Genomic DNA, 21,466 nt, shown 5'->3' on the forward strand with positions numbered 1-21,466 from the left:
CTCGTGCCTGTAATCCCAGCACTGTGGGAGGCTGAAGCAGGTGGATCACCTGAGGTCAGGAGATTGAGACCATCCTGGCCAACATGGTAAAACCCTGTCTCTACTAAAAATACAAAAATTAGCTGGGTGTGGTGGCACGTGCCTGTAATCCCAGCTACTCAGGAGGCTGAGGCAGGAGAATCGCTTGAACCAGGGAGTCAAAGGTTTCAGTGAGCCAAGATTTGCGCCACCGCACTCCAGTCATGGTGACAGAGCAAGACTGCGTCTCAAAAAAAAAAAAAAAGAAAAAAGAAAAAGAAAAAAAGCAGTTTACAACAACCTTGAAATATTTAGCAAACCTAGTATTTGAGCTGCATAATTTAGACCACATTTTTATACCTTGAAGACATTTGTATTTTACCAATAATTCCTAAGACTCTTTTTATTTTTAAAGATTGAAGTCACATGAACTGAAAGGTACCACAGCTTTTGTTTTTCCCTTAAAAATATTTGACTTACGCACTTATTTTTCTTAGGCCAATTAATTAGAGTTCCTTTTTTAAATAGACATTACATAAGTAGCACACATGTAACCACACAGACAAAAGGAAGAAGATCTAGTAGTTATAAGATTTTGCACATGCCAATGTTCCGGTTGGATTATTGGCCTCCGAGTGAGGTTCTTTAAGAACAGAACTAGGAATACAGTTTCCAGGGCCTAATAAGCAAGCATAGCCAGAAGACAAAGACAGATTTTGAGAGGTATTTATTCACCTTTAATTCTAGAGGCTCCATGTGGAAAACAGATTTTTTCCTAAAATGGGATTTGTGGCGCCTTTTCTGTTTCCCCAAGGAGTCCCAGGCCACCAGAAGTCATTCTAGATAGACCAAGAGTGGCAAGACACAGTTAAAAAAAAAAAAAAAAAAAAAAATTCAGTCGACTAAGAAAAAAATGTTTTCCAGGAAAAGAAGATTTATGAAGAGAAAAATATAAAGGCCTTTTAAGTATAACCATAGCTTGGATATCCACTTTTAATTGAGCTGAATGTTCTTTAAGAAAATCCTTTTTCATTAATTAAAACTTTACAGAGAATGCAAACAGTGATTCTTATTATTTGTTTTACCCAGTTTGATCCACTTACCTGTTCACAATCATGTTTAGGTTCTCCAGTTTTCTTTGGGAGAAAGTGGCTGGGCTCAGGCGAGGGTAGGTTTTCAACTGGACTGCAGATCCCTTTAGCAGCAAAGCTTGGTATTTGAGGAGGCAATTGTTTGTTAGCCAGAGACTTTCCTTAGAGGACAACAGTCCTGTTACATTTAGTGGCGTTAAACACTTATTTCCTATGGTTAACCCAGTGGCCTCTGGCACCAGCAAAGCCCCTACTATAACTGCTTGGAGGCAGACTGACCATCCTTTGGCCACCAAGTTTTAAGTTCCTTGCTTAAGTAACTCACTGGCTGTTGAGCTGGACCTCAAGCCTTAGTTAAAACTTCCAGGGCCATTTCCTTCCTTTTTGTTGTGTAGAGACTGAATGCTTTCCCCATGGAAAGACTGCGGGCTGTTATGTTATGTTATGTTATGTTATGTTATGTTATGTTATGTTATGTTATGTTATGTTATGTTATGTTATTTTTGAGACGGAGTCTCACTCTGTCCCCCAGGCTGGAGTGCAGTGGCACAATCTCGGCTCACTGCAAGCTCTGCCTCCCGGGTTCACGCCATTCTCCTGCCTCAGCCTCCCGAGTAGCTGGGACTACAGGCGCCCACCACTATGCCCAGCTAATTTTATTGTCTTTTTAGTAGAGACGAGGTTTCACCGTATTAGCCAGGAAGGCTTGGTTTAGCTGGTTAAAGGCTTTTTGAGCCTTAGGTTCCCCAAAAAGAGAGGGGTGAGTTTTAACTGTTTGAGTTTCTTTTATGAGGCAGTATAAAGGGTGAGTCATTTCCCTGTACCCAGGTACTCACGGTTTACAAAATCCATTTAATGCCCAAGAATTTTCCTAGCTATCAAAGGAAATGGGCCTAATCCTTTCCTCACCTGGTGCTCTGGTCCCTTCTGATAAGACTAGAACTAGGTACTTTACTGAAGTCTGACAGAGCTGAGCTTTAGATTTTGAGACTCTATACTCTCTTTTAGCTAAGAAATGGAGGTGAGTCTTAGCGTCTTCCTGAGCTTTCCTTGATTGGGGCACAGAGGAAAGTGTCATCTACACACTGCAAGACCCTGAGCTGAGGACAGGAGAACTTAGAAGGGTCCTTTGACAGTGCTTGTCCAAACGAATGAGGGCTGTTTTGAAATCCCTGAGGCAGCACCATCCATGTTAACTGCGTAGTCTGGCCAGAGGGATCCTTACAGGCAGACAGGTATTGAGAGCCAGGATGTAACAGTATGCAGAAAAAGACATCCTTTAAATCTAGGACTATAAACCATTTAGTTCCTTCAGGTATTTGAGTCAGCAAGGTGTGGGCATTAGGGACTGCTGGCTGAATTGGGACTATGGCCCATTAACGAGGCGGAGGTCCTGAACTAGTCTCCATTCCCCCTTGGGTTTTTGCGCTCCTAGTATAGGGGTGTTGCAAGGACTGTTACAGGGTCTGAGGAGGCCCTGCATTTTTAGGTTATTAATAATAGCTTCTAGCCCTTTTCTGGCCTCTGGCTTTAGAGGACATTGTCTCTGGTTAGGGAAAGAAGTGGGATTTTTAAGGTGGATCTGAACTGGCCTAGCAGTTTTAGCTTGACCTATTCTTCCTCGAGTTGCCCACACTTCTGGATTAATATTGGCTTTCACTAAGGGAAGACAAAGAGTTTGTCCTGGGGCCATGAGGACTCTCGGCCCATACGGGTTAAAATGTCTCTACCTAATAAAGGAGTGGAACTTTCAGGCATAATTAAGAAGGCATGTGTAAATAATAAGTCCTCCCAACTACAGCTAAGGGATTGAGAGAAATATTGGGTTAGAGTCTTTCCTGAGACACCCTCCATGGTTGTGCTATGGGAAGAGGGGAGGCCTGGATTGTACAACAGAACAGAGAGACTGGCTCCAGTATCCAGGAGGAAGCCCACCCTCCTCTCTTCAATTTCCAGAATCACCTGGGGCTCCTGAGCAGTGATGGCAGTCTGAGCCACTGGAGCCAGGGGTTTGAGCCCTGGGACCTGTCAGTCCTGCCGGACCATCTGTGAGACCAGTTCTGGACTTAGTGACCTCCATCTTCAGGGGCAGTTTAATATCCAGTGGTCTCCACCACAGGCTGGACAGGGTCAAGGTGGCTTTTTCTTGTTGCCTGGGCAATTCTTCCCAAAGTGCCCTGGCTTGCCACACCAGTAGCAATTAGTGGCTGCTTCCTGAGGATCCTGGACTCTGCAAGCCTGCAAAGCAGCCACTCGAGCCTTAGTCACTTTCTCTTTTTCTCCTGGGCCTCCTCCCAGTCCCTATGGTAAAAGACTGAGGTGGCCACCTTCAGGAGATCTTCCAAGGTACTATCTGGTCCTATAATGTGTTTCTGTGGCTTCCTTCTAATGTCAGGAGCTGCCTGCTTTTCAGCTGCAGTGAGGGTTTGGCTTAGAAGCAGCATAACAGCCCTCTATGTGAAGTCAAACACCTGAGTTAGATTTTGGAAGGTCTCTATCTACCTATTACAGTCATCAGAAAATCGGCCCAAGTCTTCCTTTATTTGTCTGCGGTCCTGTAATGAGAAGGGAACATGTACCCTAGAGGTGCCCCTTCCATCTGGCATTTCTTGTAGGGGTAGGAGTGAAGCTGGGGCAGTGGGGAGCTTTGGAGATGGTGGAGCTGGAGGAGCTGATGGTGCAGTTGGAGGGGGCCCCAGATTAGGAAAACTAGGACTGGGGCACTTAGAAGCTGCCCCCAGTGGCTCCTCCAAAACTTGCTCTTCTGACTTAGGGGAATTACTCTCCACAGACCTGCCTGATACGATTGCTAAGAGAGCTGAGTCAATTGCGCAGTGCTTGCTAAGGTCTGGGTTGTCTCGCAGGGCAAAGAAAGCCTGTGCATAGGGCACCTTGGACCATTTGCTCTCCTGTCTACAGAAAAGATCTAATTGTTGGATAAGATTAAAATCAAGGCTCCCTTCAGCTGTCTATGTCTGTTCATTCCAGAGAGAGTAAGAAGGCCACGCCCTTGTGCAAAAGAAAATGAGCTGCTTTTTCTTCAAAGTTTTAGGGTCAAAGGAGTCCCAGTGCTTCAGAATGCACTCCAGAGGAGTGCCGGCTGAAGATGGCTTGTTACCCATCTGAAAAAGAGACAAGAGTAGAGGTGTTCCTCGGTCTTCTGGTTCTTTTCAATGTGACTCAGGGAGGAGGGGACACAGTAGGAGCGTCCTCCCGGCTGTTCTCCCTCCTTGGTCCCCAGGTCCCAGCACCATAATTGCAGCCCCATGGTTGCAGGTGTGACCCCCAAGCGTAATACCAGAGGCCCTAATCAATGGGCTAGTCATGTTTACCCGTATGACCTTAGTCATCTGCCTAATAATTGGGTAATTACCCTCTGACCTCCTAGACCTGTGTGACCCGCATGGCTTCTTGATAAATGAGTCTCAGGAGAGATTATATAACTCTTGCATTTGAGCAAGGCCCATTAATGGAGGGAGTATACTGGATTGAGCTTTATACTCTGCTATTATGGACCGGACTACAGAATTTACTCTTAGGTGGTGTTTCCAATAAACTTCCAGACATAAAATCCCCTTTCTCTTTCGATGCCATTCTAGTTGTAAGCAGAATGGGTGTCTCCAGAGAACATAAGGGTCAAATGGTGGCCTTCCTGCTAATAGAGAGAGTACTGAGACTAAAATTTGGTTTTGGAGGACATATTCCTCCTCACTGCTGAAAGCAGAGTTCTCCCACTTGCAGAGGGGGCGTAAGGTTTGGTATCTGTTAGAGGGATGTAAAAGGGAGAAGAATTGAAAAGCCAGAGACTTTTAGCAAAGGGCAGACAAGATTCCTCATGGAGAGGATTCCCGTTTTACTAGGTGTGCTAGTGGAATACCTGGCAGTAACTTTGCCTCCATATGCTCTTTAAACAAAGGACGGAGAGAGAAGTCTGACCTGTGGCAAGCTGTCCCCACAGCACACCTCCTAACAGGAGAAAGTTAATTCGCCTCATAGAGGGGCTATCCAGTCTGACTGGACAGTGCTGGCTCCTCACATGGGAAAAGAAACAGTCTAAGTAGACAGAGGGGCATTTACTGGGGGGAAAGTAACCACCCACCCAACCCCAGGAAGTGTTATCATTAGGAGTTAAATAGCCTTTGAGATCTGGATCATGGAATCCCCCTATCTGTAAAAAGTCACAAAAACAGCAATCCCTTGAACTGTATTCCTGGTTACTAAGGTGGTTGCTAAGCCTGTCTAATTGAATTATTTCCTGGGCTGTAAAAATTCCTGCAGCATTTCATACAGAGAGGGGATGGGAGACATGGTGACTGCAGAAAGGAAAGGAGGAAAATAAGATTTGCAACAGGAAAACTTGGGGATCCTGTGGCTGACACCCAGTCAGGCAGTCAGAGGCTGGGGTCAGTCCAGGAGCCTTTTGAATAACACCAGGGTGTGGTCCTGGCCAGAAATTCTCAGTTGCTCCAGGACCTATTCCAGCCCCAAGCGACAGCCAGGCTTTCCGTGAAAAGAAACTAGTTTGGACAGAGCCAACATTCCCAGCACCCTGAGGTCACTAGGGGATTGACTATGTCCTCCCTGGCAAGCCTCACATCTGAGTCTTCAAGACTGGTGGCCAGCCCTTGTGGCTCCTTAATCAGCTGTCAGATGCCTGGTGTTTTTGATAGTTATTTGAGAGAATTAAAATGGAGGACAAGAAAACTTGGAAGTGAAAATAGAGTCCGCTCCTTTACTCACCATTCTGATTAAGTCACCTTCAAATCCTGGACGAGCCCTCAAAATGAAGCAGCCTTGTTGTCTGGGGTAAATACTGAGGTTCTTGGTCTCATGGCCAAGGAGATTGAGGTCGAGGACATGCACACACACATAGAGTGAGTTTGGAGCAGGAGTTTAATAGGCAAAAGAACAGAACAGAACAATCACAGAGAGGGGTCTAGAGCAAGTTGCTAAGCAGTAGTAAAAATGTCAGGGTTTTTATAAATGGTCTAGGGAGGAGGGGCCTCATGAGGAGGGGATATCTTATCCTCTTAGGGCCTGACAGTTTAGTTGGGACCAAGTGTGCTGTCTGTATAGAGCAGAATTTTTTTATCAGCTCTTATCCCATTCCCTGACCACATAGGCTGACTCTTAGTCTGTGTTTCTTTGTCTTGCTTATCTGGGAGGGAGAGTTTCTGTGTCTGTTCCCATACATCTTCTTGCAGCTGCAGGCATCCCCCCAGTCTACTTTTAGTTTCTCTATCTTAGTGCACCTAAAGGGAAAGGAATGTGCTTATTAAGACCCACTGTTTTACTGGGGCCCCCTGTATAAGTGTGAAGTTTGGCGATGACCCAGGAGACTTCCACCCCTCCTTCTGTGCTTGAGCTGTCGTATCTGTGTTTTACAGCCTGAACTTTCAGGTTGCTTGTTGTTAGAAGTGATTTTTTTTAACTGTGTGTGATTAGAAAGGGAGCTATTTTTCAGCTGCTTTTTGTTAAAAGGAAAGTTTTCTGCTGGGGACTCACTTTACCCTAAATGTCTACCTAAATAATTTATTTTTGCCTCCTATAACACTGGTAGTGTCTTCCAGCATGCTACCCTCCAGTTAGCTCCTTGGGGGCCACCACCTTCATGCTGGGTAGGTACAGTGATTCTATGTGCACTACAAGCTACCTGGCCTAGCCTCTGCCCCTAAGACCTTGTCTCAGTGAACTTTTGGCCAGAGAAGTATCCCCTGGTTCTTAGCTGCTATTTAGAATCTCCTTGAGACTAGGGTAAAAACACTTGACTGTGAGACCATCTTTCTATTCAAAAAGAGTTCATTTTACTCAGCCTCAAGGTTGCTAACAGTAACAACAACAGTAGCAATAATAGCAAATGTTTATTAAGCTCTACTATGCGTCAGACATAGAGATAGATGCTTTCCATGGGTTATCTGTTTTAATCCTGACAGCAGCTTGTTTTACTGTTGAGAAGGTAAAGTATACTGACTGAAGTTGGCTAACTTGCCCATGGTCCCAGAACTACTAAGTGGTATATTCAGGATTCTAGGTAATTCCTAGAATGTTTTCCTTTCATCTTTGCATGATCAGCTGCCTCATGTCTGATTCCCGAGCTGGAGTTTAAGCCACTGTTCTATGCTGCTGCCCATCTCTGAAGAGAACATTGTCCTGAATCTATGTATCTTCTTCTTTTCCCTTTTTCATAAAAAGAGAAAAGTACAGGACCCACCTTTTTTTTCAGTTTATCCTAATTCTTTGGTGTATTACAAAGACACCATAATTCAAAATGTAGCCCAGGTCACATTCAGAATTATCAACATAAAGGGTGAGGAGACATTTGGCACAACCATCATTTTTCAGTGCCTGTTATGTGTGGGCCAATGCAAGGCAGACTGTTGGAGGAGACAAGGATTATAATCCCTAGTTCTTGTGTTCAAATAGTCTATGAATGCTAGCACAGCTAAGGCATGCACAGTAATAACTATGATTAATTCATAATATAACAGTAACAGGAGGGGCACAAATAAGAGCCCACAGGGGTTCAGAGAGAAGAGATCACGTTTCACTTGGGGGCAGTGGGCAAAGCTTCTTGGAGGATGTAGAAGTTAAAATGGACCTTGGGAGATGATTGAGTTTCCGTAAACAGAGTTAAGAGACAAGGTGTTTCAGATGAATGGAATGGCATGTCCTGAGGTCTAGGGGAGTCATGGTAAATACACAGAAAAGTGTCTTGCAGCAGTGAAGTGGCCTCGTCTGGGGTGACACCCAAGGTTTGTTGTCTCATGACCACAGATATCAAGGATGTGGACACACAAAGAGTGAGGTTAAGAGCGGAAGTTTAGTAGGGAAAAGAAAGAGACTAGCTGTCTGCTACAGAAAGGAATTCCTGAAAAATGGGTTGCCAATTCACAGTGAAATGCAGAGGGATTTATAGATGATCTGTGGCAGGGGCCAGGGATGGGGAGGGCTGATGTCTGATTTACACAGGGCACCAAAAACCAGTTAGAAACAGGTGGGCTATCTGCATAGGGCAGGAATCTCTGGCAGCCGGTACCCCAGTCTTTTATTATGCAGGTGGGTTTTCAGCCTGAGCTGTACTTTCTTACATTTCTTTCTTACTGTACACACGCTAACAAAAAAGGGAAGATGAAGTTTCCATGGTGGACATGTCTGGCCCCCAGGTAGCCCTTTTCTATTGGCACAGTGGCCAGCATTCCCTTGTGCAAGCTTTCAGTTTCCTTATCTACGTTTGTAGCTTGATCTTTCAGGCTTCTCTTTGTTAGAAAAAAAAAAAAAAGATTTTGGGGGCTGCTTTTTGTTAGAAGGGAAGTTCTGCCAAGGACTCTTTTGCCCTCACTATCTGTTGTTTGTTTTTTTGTTTTTGTTTTTGTTTTTGTTTTTGTTTTGCTTTTGAGATGGAGCCTCGCTCTGCCACCCAGGCTGTGGAATGCACTGGCATGATCTCGGCTCACTGCAACCTCCACCTCACAGGTTCAAGTGATTCTCATGCCTCTGCCTCCCGAGTAGCTGGAATTACAGGCCCCCACCACCATACCCAGCTAACTTTTATATTTTAAATAAGAGACAGGGTTTTACCATGTTGGCCAGGCTGGTCTTGAACTCCTGACCTCAAGTGATCCACCCACCTCAGCCTCCCAAAGTGCTGGGATTACAGGCGTGAGCCCCCACACCCAGCCTGCCCTCACTATCTGCCTAAACAATTTCTTTCTATCTCCTGTATCAGCAGGAGGTACTTGCAAAGCAGGAGCTTTCTGAGAAAGCAGGTACCAGAAGGAGGTTCTAGGGTTGCTACTGAGAAAGCCACCGATAAGAATCACAGACGGGGGGGATGTCTCACAGGTACTGGCTGGGAAACAACATATGCCAGAATCATGATGCTAAATGGAGGGGGTTAAGGAGACATATAAACCAATAGACTGGTAATGAAAGAGGTCAGGAGCGTGGAGTGCAGCACAGTTGGGTAAAGCACAATATTTCAAGAGCTGAGTCCGTGAATTTGGCTGCCTAGTGTCCTTTTATGTGGCTGTTTACAATAGTGAATGGGATATTGTAGAGTCTCAAATGTCAGGCTGCTGTGCCTAAAGTAAATCCAGTAGATGATAGGGAGCCATTGTGTATTTCTGAGCAGGGGAGGGACATTGTGAGTTTTTCTTTTTACACAAATGAATCTGGCAAGACTCTGGGAAGACCAATCAGGAGTTAAGAATACTCGTTAGCAGACATCTGCACTTGTCTAAGAAGAAACCCTGAAATCTTGAATTGGAGTGGTTATGGTAGGAAATAAAAAGAGGGAAAGAATGCAAAAGAGGCTGTAAAGCAACATTTTTCATGACAGTGGACTTGAATGTAGAGGAAAGGAGAGGGTGAAAAAATCAAAGCTATTGGCCGGGTGCAGTGGCTCACACCTGTAATCCCAGCACTTTGGGAGGCCTAGGTGGGCAGATCACGAGGTCAAGAGATCGAGACCATCCTGGCCAACAAGGTGAAACCCCATCTCTACTAAAACAAAATTTAGCTAGGCGTGGTAGCACTAGGGAGGCTGAGGCAGGAGAATCGCTTGAACCCGGGAGGCGGAGGTTGCAGTGAACTGAGATGGTGCCACTGCACTCCAGCATGGCCACAGAGCAAGACTCTGTCTCAAAAAAAAAAAAAAAAATCAAGTCTATTTTGAGAATTTCAGCTTGGCTTGACTGGGGAGAAGAGTGATCCCTTTCAAAGAAACAGGGAGAGAACAAAAGGTAATGAACCCTCTCTGCCCCCTCCACATCCCCTCCCAGCTGAGAGTGCCAAGGGAGAAACTTATTGTTGTATGGATTGTCCTCTCCTTTTTAAAAATAGGAACACGGCTGGACATAGTGGCTCATGCCTGTAATCTCAGCACTTTGGGAGGTTGAGGCAGGTGGATCACCTGAGGTCAGGAATTCAAGACCAGCCTGGCCAACATGGTGAAACCCCATCTCTACTAAAAAATACAAAAAAAAAATTAGCTGGGTGTGGTGGTGGGCGCCTGTAATCCCAGCTACTAGGGCGGCTGAGGCAGGAGAATTGCTTGAACCTGGGAGGCAGAGGGAGTGAACCAAGATTGTGCCACTGCACTCCAGCCTGGGTGACAGAGCGAAACTCCATCTCAAAAAAAAAAAAAAAAGGAACAGAAAGTAGGTCCCCAAGGTATGTAAACTTAAAGTTCTATAGCTTCCTCCCCACAACTCACATCTTATCTCTAATCTTGCCAAGGATGACTAAGGTGAGGCTGTATTTTTTCACTTCTCCCTGAAATATTTTCAGTAGAATCACTTCTGAAACCTATCCCAACCCCCCATACAGCATAAACAACGAGGAAACAGAAGATTCACCAAACATTTATGAACATCCAGTTGTTATAAAGATAAGGGACCAATTTGAAAAATCAGAATAAAGTCTCTTTGTAAAAGCTGCTGCAAGAAACAGGCAAGCAAAACTTAGAACATTTTTAATTTGTAATTTTTGCTTAAAGTTTTAGTAAGATGTTGTATCATGGTAATTTGTCAGCAGTTCTAAAAGGGAACCATTTCTGTTCAGGAAAGATAGCTTAGAAGTGAAAAACATAGTTCCAGATTTTAAAACACAGTGAACGTAGTTACAGCCAATTTAAACTCTGCAAAATGCCAAATTGGTGAATTAAAAGACAAGTTTGAATTGTTTCAAAACTCAGAGGAGATGATAAAGAGATAAAAACAAAGAAAAGGCAAGAATATGGAAGAGAGAGATAGGAGATTCAAAAGACATGAAAAGAATTCTGGAGGAGATGACTGGGCACAGTAGCTCACACCTGTAACCCCAGCACTTTGGGAGGCCGAGGCGGGCAGATCATTTGAGGTCAGGAGTTCAAGACCAGCCTGGTCAACATAGTGAAACCCTGTCTCTACTAAAAATACAAAAATCAGCTGGGGGTGGTGGCACAGCTCTGTAATCCCAGCTACTCAGGAGGCTGAGGCAGGAGAATCACTTGAAGCCAGGAGGCGGAGGTTGCAGTGAGCTGATATCGTGCCATTGCACTCCAGCCTGGGCGACAGAACAAGACATCCTCTCAAAATAAAATAAAATAAAATAAAATTCTAGAGGACAGGAAGAATAATTACTCCAGCCAACATTTATTAAATGTTTAGTAAGTGCTAGGCATTTAATTATATTGTTTAACACTTGCAGCAACCTATCGAAGGAAATCACTGTCATCATTCACATTTCCAGATAAGGAAACTAACTAATGTTTAGAAAGTTAACCATTTTGTTCAGTAATAAACAGCCAATTAAAGGAGAGGCTAAGTCCCAAACCTAGCATCTGTTTCCCAAAAAGTAGAAAACCCTCTGAATAAGGGCCTCTTTTCTTAGAAAGCCCTCTGCGTGTGTTTGGGTAACTCCAGTGTCCGCAGAGGAACCCGCTTTCTCATTCCTCTCTCCAATTACACTCACCTGCTGTCTCCATTCTGTCCCCAGGCACTGATGAAGACGCCATTATTAGCGTCCTTGCCTACCGCAACACTGCCCAGCGCCAGGAGATCAGGACGGCCTACAAGAGCACCATCGGCAGGGTAGGCCACAGTCTTTCCTGCTCTGTCTGGCTGACTTGGCAGCAACAGGAAGCAGGGCCTCTTCCTGATCTAGGATCCTGAAGTGACCCTGTGTTTTAAAAGATCGATCCTTTGTCTTGTTTAAAGATGTTCTCGAGGCCAGGTGTGGTGGTTCACACCTGTAATCCCAGCAGTTTGGGAGGCCAAGGCAGGCTGATCACTTGGGGCCAGGAGTTTGAGACCAACCTGGACAATATGGTGAAACCCCATCTCTACTTAAAAATACAAAAATTAGCTGGTCATGGTGCCAGGCACCTGTAATCCTAGCTACTTTGTAGGCTGAGGCAGGAGAATTGCTTGAACCCAGGAGGTGGAGGTTGCAGTGAGCCAAGATCATGTCACTGCACTCCAGCCTGGGCAACAGAGCAAGACTCCATCTGAAGAAAAAAAAAAAAAGAAGAACGATTAAGATCCTTCTTAGTCAATTGATCTTAAACAGGTTCTTAAACTCTCTGACCCGTTCTAGGAGGAAATGTGAATAAACATCTTTAGAATTCGGTCCATTTTCCAAATAATTATATTTGGAAATTATATCTTAGGAATTGAGCCTTACGAAATAATCATGAATGATCACAAAGATACAACTAAATGCCTTATGTATATAACAGTAGAAAAATAGAAACAGATGACTAGTTAAAGAAATTAGGCTAGGTGTGGTGGCTCACACCTGTAATCCTAGCACTTTGGGAGGCCAAGGTGAGTGGATCACCTGAGGTCAGGAGTTTGAGACCAGCCTGACCAACATGGTGAAACCCCATCTCTACTAAAAATACAAAAAAATTAGCTGGGTGTGGTGGCGGGTGCCTGTAATCCCAGCTACTTGGGAGGCTGAGGCAGGAGAATTGCTTGAACCTGGGAGGCGGAGGCTGCAGTGAGTTGAGATTGTGCCACTGCATTCCAGCCTGGGCAACAGAGTGAGACTCCATCTAAAAAAAAGAAAAAAATAGAGAATAGCAATTCAGCTCCTTCTTAGTCAGTTGATCTTAAACAGGTTCTTAAACTCTCTGACCCGTTCTAGGAGGAAATGTGAATAAACATCTTTAGAATTCAGTCCATTTTCCAAATAATTATATTTGGAAATTATATCTTAGGAATTGAGCCTTATGAAATAATCATGAATGATCACAAAGATACAACTAAATGCCTTATGTATATAACAGTAGAAAAATAGAAACAGATGACTAGTTAAAGAAATTAGGCCAGGTATGGTGGCTCACACCTGTAATCCTAGCACTTTGGGAGGCCAAGGCAAGTAAGGTCTAGATTGTGCCACTGCATTCCAGCCTGGGCAACAGAGCAAGACGCCGTCTCAAAAAAAAAAAAAAAGAAAAATTATATTGCACCTATCTATAGAAATCTCCACAGCTGCTAAAAAGATTATCGGTGAATACTGACTTGGAAATATATTCAAGACATATTGTTAAGTAGGCAAGTACATTTACATCAGTGTCTACAAGCATATTAACCTCAAGGCTCCTTTACCTCTTAAATTTTTTAGGACTTTTGGTTTTGTGGGTTCTATCTTTTGATATTTGCCCTATTAGAAACTAAAACTGAGGGCATTTAAAAAATAGATATTTGTTAACTTAGTAAAAACAATAAGTGTATTGTATGTTACTATAAATAACATTTTAATGGAAAAATAGCTGTATGTCCCAAAACAAAAAAATTTAGTGAGAAGACTGGCATTGTTTTACATTTTGCAGATCTCTTTAATGTCTGGCTTAATGGAAGACAGATGGCTTCTCATATCTGTTTCTACTTCAATTTGTTATGATATGTTGTTTGGGTTGAGGTATATGAAGAAAATCTGGTCTTGTACAGATATGTACTTGAAAATGGGGAGAGTATTTGAACAGTTGTTGATGCACAGACAATGTCAAATAGCCTTAGGAAAACCCCACTGTATGCTTGTGGAAGAATGACAGTGAAAAGGCAAATAACATCTGAGTGTTATTCCGAGGATAGGTTTGACTTGCAGGCTCGTTGAAAGGGTCTTGGAGATCCCAGACATCCCTGGACCACACTGGAGAGTGGCTGGTCTCATTTGCTGTCGCAGTTAAGTGGAGCTACTTTCTTGTATTGCAGGACTTGATAGACGACCTGAAGTCAGAACTGAGTGGCAATTTCGAGCAGGTGATTGTGGGGATGATGACGCCCACGGTGCTGTATGACGTGCAAGAGCTGCGAAGGGCCATGAAGGTCTGTGCTCTTCCTCTTGTGCTCTTGGTGCTGCTGATGCAAACGCTGATGTGCTTTCTTAAGAGACTGTCACCCAATAACAAAGAGATGGAAGCAACCTAAATGCCCATCAATAGTAGACTGCATAAAGAAAATGTGGTACATGTACACCGTGGAATAGCTGTAAAAAGGAACAAGATCATGTCCTTTGGAGGAACATGGATGGAGCTGGGGGTCATTATCCTTAGCAAACTAAGGCAGGAACAGAAAATCAAATACCGTATGTTTTCACTCACAAGTGTGAGCTAAATGAGGAAAACACATGGACACATAGAGGGGAACAACACACACTGGGGCCTGTTGGCGGATGGAGGGTGGGAGGAGGGAGAGGATCAGGAAAAATAACTAATGGGTACTAGGCTTAATACCTGGGTAATGAAATAATCTGTACAACAACCCCCGTGACACAAGTTTATCTATATAACAAAACTGCACATGTACCCCTGAACTTAAAGTAAAAGTTAAATTTTTTTAAAAAAGAAAGAAACTATGACCAAGGCCTTCTGAGAGTGGCAGGTGTAAAGTATAGGATATTTTCCTTCATTTATGACAACTTGAAAACAACATTACATTATACCAATGATCATTTAAAAATTCTTTTCCAAAAAGGGCATCACTTGCTCCTTCCTGTGGCTCAATGGGGAGTGATTATAATTGTGGCTTTTAGTACAGCTCCAGAGACTTCATGGTCATGTTAACTACTTTTGAGATATGTAACTTTATGACTGACACCTTGGGGGCCTCCAGGTCTACTATAGGCTTAGAACTGGCGAAAGAGTTCTTGGCTTCCCTAAGATGACCTACCCACTGTGCCCTAGCCTGGGTCTGCTGAATTTTAATGACCAAGTATGTAATGCAAATACAAATGGTCCCCAACTTAGGATGGTTCTACTTAAAAATTTTCAGCGTATTGTACTCCTCATCATAAGTCAAGGAGTACAGTTATCCTCCTCAACCAGGTCAATAAATACTCAGACTTGTGGAAGGTTCTGGGCCAGGCTCTGGGAAAGCAAAGAGGTGACAAAGTCTTTGCCAGAAAATTCTGCCCTTCAGAGGAAGAGAGTAGAAGAGGTCAAGGAAAAATTAAGTTCCCAGAGGGCAGAAACTATACCTATCCTGGAGTAACCAACACATAGTAAACAACCTAGAAATGTTTGTTATTACTCATAATTATTATGGCAAACACTTTGGGTTTCAGGCAGGACAATAAAAGTGAACAAATCCTGTTGCTAGAACACAGTGGATTGTCTTTATTCTCTGCAGATTCATGGCTGTATTCCTTCTGTGTCTGGGCCTCAGCTTTGTAAACTGTCTCATATAGCCCTGTCCTCTGGTTTCTTGTTTAGGGAGCTGGCACTGATGAGGGCTGCCTAATTGAGATCCTGGCCTCCCGGACCCCTGAGGAGATCCGGCGCATAAGCCAAACCTACCAGCAGCGTACGTGACATCCGCAGTGGCCCTGGCTGAGGTTTCGCTGTGATGAGAGAATGAGGGTAGCAGCGGGTGGTTGTCTGCTGATTAGACTTTTCATAGAATACTGAGCATGAGGGATCCTTGGTGCCAAGCTCTGCTTTGAGAGAGATCCCTGTTTAGGCAAATGGTGGTCTGTTGGCTTCTTAAGATTTCTCAGGTGAAGATGACACACTATTTTGCCTACCCAGTGCAGTATTTTATTACCCTAAAAGTTGGAAAGTTGTTCCTTATTATCAGACAAAGAATCTAAGGTACTTGTTCAAAAGTGGTGGCACCAGCAGATCTTAGCATTCCAAGGAATGGTCTGGAGGGGCTGTCTGGCCCATATTCTTCCCTTCAGACTGGACTGTATGTCCTCCAGCCAAATCAGAATGACAGCCATTCACTCCCCCTTAGAGCCCTCCAGAGGGTGATACATACGAAGTGCCTTTAAAAAATGCCTGACTTTTTGCCCTGAGAATATAACTAAACATGAACGAAGGTTTAGATCTCACAGTGTTTATTCAGTATTGTCTACATTAGCTAAAAATGTCCAACAGTAGCAGAGTGTCTAAACAAAATACGATACACTTACACAATGAACTGTTATGTAGTCATTAAAACTTATGTCAAAGAGTATTTTTTTTCTTTTATTTAACCTTTTTTTTGAGACAGGGTCTCACTCTGTTGCCCAGGCTGGAGTGCAGTGGCCCCATCATAGCTCACTGCAGCCTCGACCTCCTGGGCTTCAGCAATCCATCCACTGCAGCCTTCTGAGTAGCTGGGACCACAGGCATGCACCACCACACCCAGCTAATTTTTGTATTTTTTGTAAAGATGGGGTTTCGCCATGGTGCCCAGGCTGGTCTCAAACTCCTGGGCCCAAGCAATCTGCCCACCTCGACCTCCCAAAGTGCTGGGATTACAGGTGTGAGCCACTGCACCTGGCCAACAATATTATTAAAATATTTATTAAATGGTGTAGTACGTATAAGTGAAAAAGACAAGCCATAAAATAGTATGCTATGATCCCATTTTTAAAAAATTAACACAGTTAATAACACATTATTTTTTAAATAAATGAAGATAATGTGTGTATATGGGGGAAAATGAGGAAGGATATTTACAGAAATGTTATCAATGATTATTATTTCTGGGTGACTAGATTGCAGTGGAGTTCCTCGCCTTGTCCCTTCATTTTACTTATTTGTTTTTTCCTAAGTCTTCTGTGGTCAGCATGTGTTACCTTTATAGAAAGAAAAACAACCACAATAAGAGCTTTGTGGGAAGTGTTCAGAGCAGGAGATTCTAAACCTTAGGAGTCTGGATTTAGCAACCCAGTCCCCACATCTGCCCAATGAGGGTTTTCTTCCCTGAGGGCTATGAAGGGCTGGAGCTTCTCTTTTTGTTTTTGCTTTTTAAAAATTAATAAAGAAGTGATTTTTAATTTCTTGCTGAAGCTCCCCCGCCCTTTTTTGTGACACAGGGTCTCACTCTGTGGCCCAGGCTGGAGTGCAGTGACATGATCATGGCTCACTGCAGCCTTGACCTCCCCAGGTTGAGGTGATCCTCCCACCTCAGCCTCCCCTGTAGCTGGGACTACAAGCATGTGCCAACATACCCAGCTAATTTTTGTATTTTTTGTAGAGATGGGGGTTCACCATGTTGCCCAGGCTGGTCTCGAACTCCTGGACTCAAGCAATCTGCCCTCCTCAGCTCCCAAAGTGTTAGGATTACAGGCATGAGCCACTGCACTTGGCCATGGAGCTTCTTGTGGATACCCTGTCAGAACCTCCCAAGTGAGAGACGTGGCAGAAAGGCATATGCTAGGATTTGCCCTTGATGGTGCTCCGACCCCAGCCCCACCCCAAAGCTGGGTTCAGAAGCTCCTATGTGGTTGCCTTCCATCCGTGAAGCAGCAGGTTCTCTCTGCATCACTGAGAACCACATTCAGATCAGACCCCTGGGTGGCAGGAAGCACAGAGGGAGGATTTCAGCTCCAGCTTTTTCAACCCCACATTTTAAGAATTGGGAATATCTCGGCTGGGTACAGTGGCTTACGCCTGTAATCCCAGAACTTTGGGAGGCCAAGGCAGGTGGATCACCTGAGGTCAGGAGTTCAAGACCAGCCTGGCCAAAATGACAGAACCCCATCTCTACTAAAAATACAAAAATTAGCCGGGCATGGTGGGGCGCACCTGTAATCCCAGCTACTCGGGTGGCTGAGACAGGAGAATTGCTTGAATCCAGGAGGCAGAGGTTGCAGTGAGCTGAGATGGTGCCACTGCACTTCAGACTCTTAACCTGGGCAATAGAATGAGTTTCCATCTCGAAAGAAACAAAACAAAAATAGGAATATCTTGTGACTGGATAAGCTTATCTTGACCATTTTACCAGAGTTTAGTTTTTGAAAAACTGTGTGTGGGGTGATAAGCTGCTTCCATAAGCAGGCTGGTCTTGAGGGTACAGAGTGCTCTGGAGTGTGACAGGACATTGGGCAAGACTCTTTATTCTGATGTAGCTAATTTCACTCTCTTGCTAGAATATGGACGGAGCCTTGAAGATGACATTCGCTCTGACACATCGTTCATGTTCCAGCGAGTGCTGGTGTCTCTGTCAGCTGTGAGTGACTGCTTCTGATGGGGGGTGGGTTTTGTTGAAATGTCCACTCTATCCCCTTTGCCAGCCTTTCTCATCCTTTCAGTCCCTGACATGTGGATATTCCCCAGGTGCTGTTCTTGGACCCCTCTGTTCCTTTATCTTATTTCTCCTTCAGAGACTCTGGCTAATCCTTCATGCCCATTTGTTCTACTTTAATTTGATATTTACAAGTACCTAATACCTGCCAGGTCCCCCTGTCACTCAGTGCATAGAGAGTTATGAAGATGATTCAGAGGCAGTTCCTGGGCCTTAACAGTATATATTGTCATAAGGGAATACATCAGGTACACAAGTTGCTAGAAGGCATGAAAAGATTACATGCCAAAGGAGAGGCGCATACGAAAAAGAAGATTCAAGGAGAAATTTTGGTTGTGGAAACAAAGAAAAGCCTTCATGACAGAGATGCTGGTTCAGAGAGGACTTGGAGGATTACTAGAATTTCAAGAGGCAGAGACGTGGGTGGGTGTATTCCAGACAGGGAGAACAGCAAGAACAAGGCAGGGAACAGGGGCTTCAGGGAACAACTGACTGAACAGTTGGGCTGGTGATTCTGGAAACAGGGTGGGAGGATAAACGGGAATTCTATGTTGGGAGGAGTTTACACTTACTGATTTGGGAGCAGTAGATGACGTGATGATGACAACGATGATGGGAGTGATGTGACTGGAGCTGCACTTTCAGAAGAGTAATGTAATAGTGACATGTAGGATGAACAGTGGCGGGAACTGGAGGCTGGATGACCAGGTACGAAGCTACCTGGAATATTCCAGCTGGAAAATAAAGCAGGACTGAGCTAGGTGGGGCAGGGGTGCCTGAAAAGGGAAGCTGGAGACTCGAGACATTTCACATCACTTCCCAACTGCATCTTTATCCCGGCCTCCTTCCTGAGCGTGAGACTCTCATTTCACATTGCTTTTTAGATGTTTCCTTATGGATATTCTACTATCCCCTTAAACCAGTCCTCATGAACTAAACCGGAACTCATTCTCCCTTCAAACCAACTCTTCTTCCTGACTTGTCTGTTTCTGTTAATGTTGCTGCTGTTCCTCCTACACTTAAAGAAGCAGAACCCTAGAAATCATCTCCAATTTTCACGTTGTTCTTGTCTCCAATATTTACTTAGTAACACCTGCCTGTGTCTCATATTTCTTTCCCACTTTTTCTTTTCCACCCATATTTACCACTCTGATGAGCCATGCCTAGACCATAGAATGTCGAGACAGTATAACAATAAAAATAGCCTAAAAACTAGAGGAAAGTAGCCCATTTTGTCACTTGTTAGCATTCTTCGGAGGCTTCCACCCTGCCTTCTTGTGAGCTGGTGTTGCTGAGGGGTAGGGGGACATTTTTATGGGATCCTCAAGTCCCACCATAGGTCCCATATTCTCTTGACTCTCCTCTGTTCCCAGCCTCCCCAGCTTTTATTTTTTTTTAAAGATACAAGGTCTTGCTGTGTTTCCCAGACCAGCTATTCACAGGTGCCATCTTAGCTCAATGCCTTGAACTCCTGGCCTCAAGCCATCCTCCCACCTTAGCCTCTTGAGTAGCTGGAACTACAAGCACACCCCGACCCCCTTTTGGCAGAGGTTGATCAATGTAGATTTGCCAGTTAGGAAGGCATGAGTCAGCTGGGAAGACACAGGAGAGTGGGGTGTGGGTGAGGCCAGGAGATAGTGGAGGGAGCTGTCCCTGGGAAGCGTTTATTCTCCTTCTCCTTCTATTGGCAAAGGCACCCATGCAATGTTAGGGGCCACACTGAGCCTCAGCCCTCTAGGCACACATCAGAGCCATGGTAATAATGCGAGCACATTTCGAGGATGTCTGTCCTTCCTCCCTGGGTCTGAAGCCCCACTCCTCATGGTATTTTGTCTCATTACTCTAGACCTGCTATCTTAATGGTGTCCCCAGATCTTCATGTATATTCTCAAATTACTTTTTGTTTGTTTTCTCATCCTCAGGGTGGGAGGGATGAAGGAAATTATCTGGACGATGCTCTCGTGAGACAGGATGCCCAGGTTGGTAGAACTGCAGCTTTCTTCCAGTTTTCTTCTCTTTTGCCAATAAGACAGGCCTTAGTGGGTGGACAACATCTTATATTACAGTGTATATTAGCCAGGCTTGGATATGTTCTTTAAAAACATTCCCACAGATGGCCTTTAATAACAGGTTTCTCGCGGAGGTGCCTGGGGCTGGACATCATTATATAAGCACTCCCGGGTTCCAGGTTTCTCAGCCTTAGGACCATTGTGTGGCAATCCCGGAGAACCACTGAGTGTCTTCTGAATGCCTTGGAGGTGAAAGGGACTGTTCACTGTGCATTTTTCTTCGTCAAAGGGGACATTTGATAGAACCTATATAAAATAGCCTGGCACAGTGTATACCCTGCTGGGTAAAATTAGTAGGAAACCCCAAGAGGCATTTGCCTCTCTGTTTCCCAGCCCAGTGATGATTGTCCTGGAACCAGTCCATGGTCTAATCAGCTGTGGCCAGATAACACTAATAGCTAATAAAAAGTGGGTCATTACCAGATACCAAACACTGTTCTAAAATTTTTTTTGAGATGGAATGTCACTCTTGTTGCCCAGGCTGGAGTGCAATGTCATGATCTTGGCTCACTGCAACATCCGCTTCCTGGGTTCAAATAATTCTCCTGCCTCAGCCTCCCAAATAGCTAGGATTACAGGTGCCTGCCATCATACCCGGCAAATTTTTTGTATTTTTAGTAGAGACAGGTTTTCACCATGTTGGCCAGGCTGGTCTTGAACTCCTGATCTCAGGTGATCCACCTGCCTCGGCCTCCCAAAGTGCTGGGATTACAGGCATGAGCCATCGCACCCTGCCCACTGTTCTAAATTCTATATTAAGTATGTCATTGAATCTGCAATAATTTCATAAGGTAAGTATTGCTATCCCCATTTTACAAGCAGGGAAACTGAGGCTCAGAGAGGTCAAGTACCTTGCTCAAGCTCAGACAGACAATAAAGGACAGAGCTAGGATTTGAACCAATTGGCATCTAGACCCAGTATTCTGTCTTTTTTTTTTTTTTTTTTTGAGACAGGGTCTCACTGTCACCCAGACTGGAGTATGGTGGCATGATATCAGCTCACCATAACCTCCCCCTCCCAGGTTCAAGCAATTCTCCCACCTCAGCCTCCCAAATAGCTGGGATCACAGGATGTGCTACCACCACCCAGCTAGTTTTTGTATTTTTAGTAGAGATAGGTTTTCAACATGTTGGCCAGGCTGGTCTTGAACTCCGACCTCAAATGATCCACCTGCCATGGCCTCCCAAAGTGCAGCGATTATAGGCATGAGCCACCGCGCCTGGCCATAGACCCAGTATTCTTAACCAATATATAACCATAATGAGGGATTGGTCCCATTCAGTGTGT

The 21,466-nt window shown here is 44.4% G+C and overlaps 1 protein-coding gene across 3 annotated transcripts in view; it reads left to right on the forward strand.

Moving 5' to 3' along the window:
* Window positions 1–21,466, forward strand: part of ANXA4 (annexin A4) — an 84,866-nt gene that overhangs the window by 51,570 nt on the left and 11,830 nt on the right. For 2 of the 3 annotated variants that reach the window (XM_025353678.1, XM_025353677.1), the window contains 5 exons: window positions 11,586–11,680; window positions 13,808–13,921; window positions 15,307–15,397; window positions 17,955–18,034; window positions 20,032–20,088. In XM_025353678.1, the coding sequence (XP_025209463.1) occupies window positions 11,586–11,680; window positions 13,808–13,921; window positions 15,307–15,397; window positions 17,955–18,034; window positions 20,032–20,088 (437 nt within the window). The remainder of the gene's footprint in view (window positions 1–11,585; window positions 11,681–13,807; window positions 13,922–15,306; window positions 15,398–17,954; window positions 18,035–20,031; window positions 20,089–21,466) is intronic. The other variant, XM_025353679.1, reaches the window with a different exon arrangement.

The sequence above is a fragment of the Theropithecus gelada genome, chromosome 13 (genome assembly GCF_003255815.1).
Source record: "Theropithecus gelada isolate Dixy chromosome 13, Tgel_1.0, whole genome shotgun sequence".
In the NCBI taxonomy this organism is placed as follows: Eukaryota; Metazoa; Chordata; class Mammalia; order Primates; family Cercopithecidae; genus Theropithecus; species Theropithecus gelada.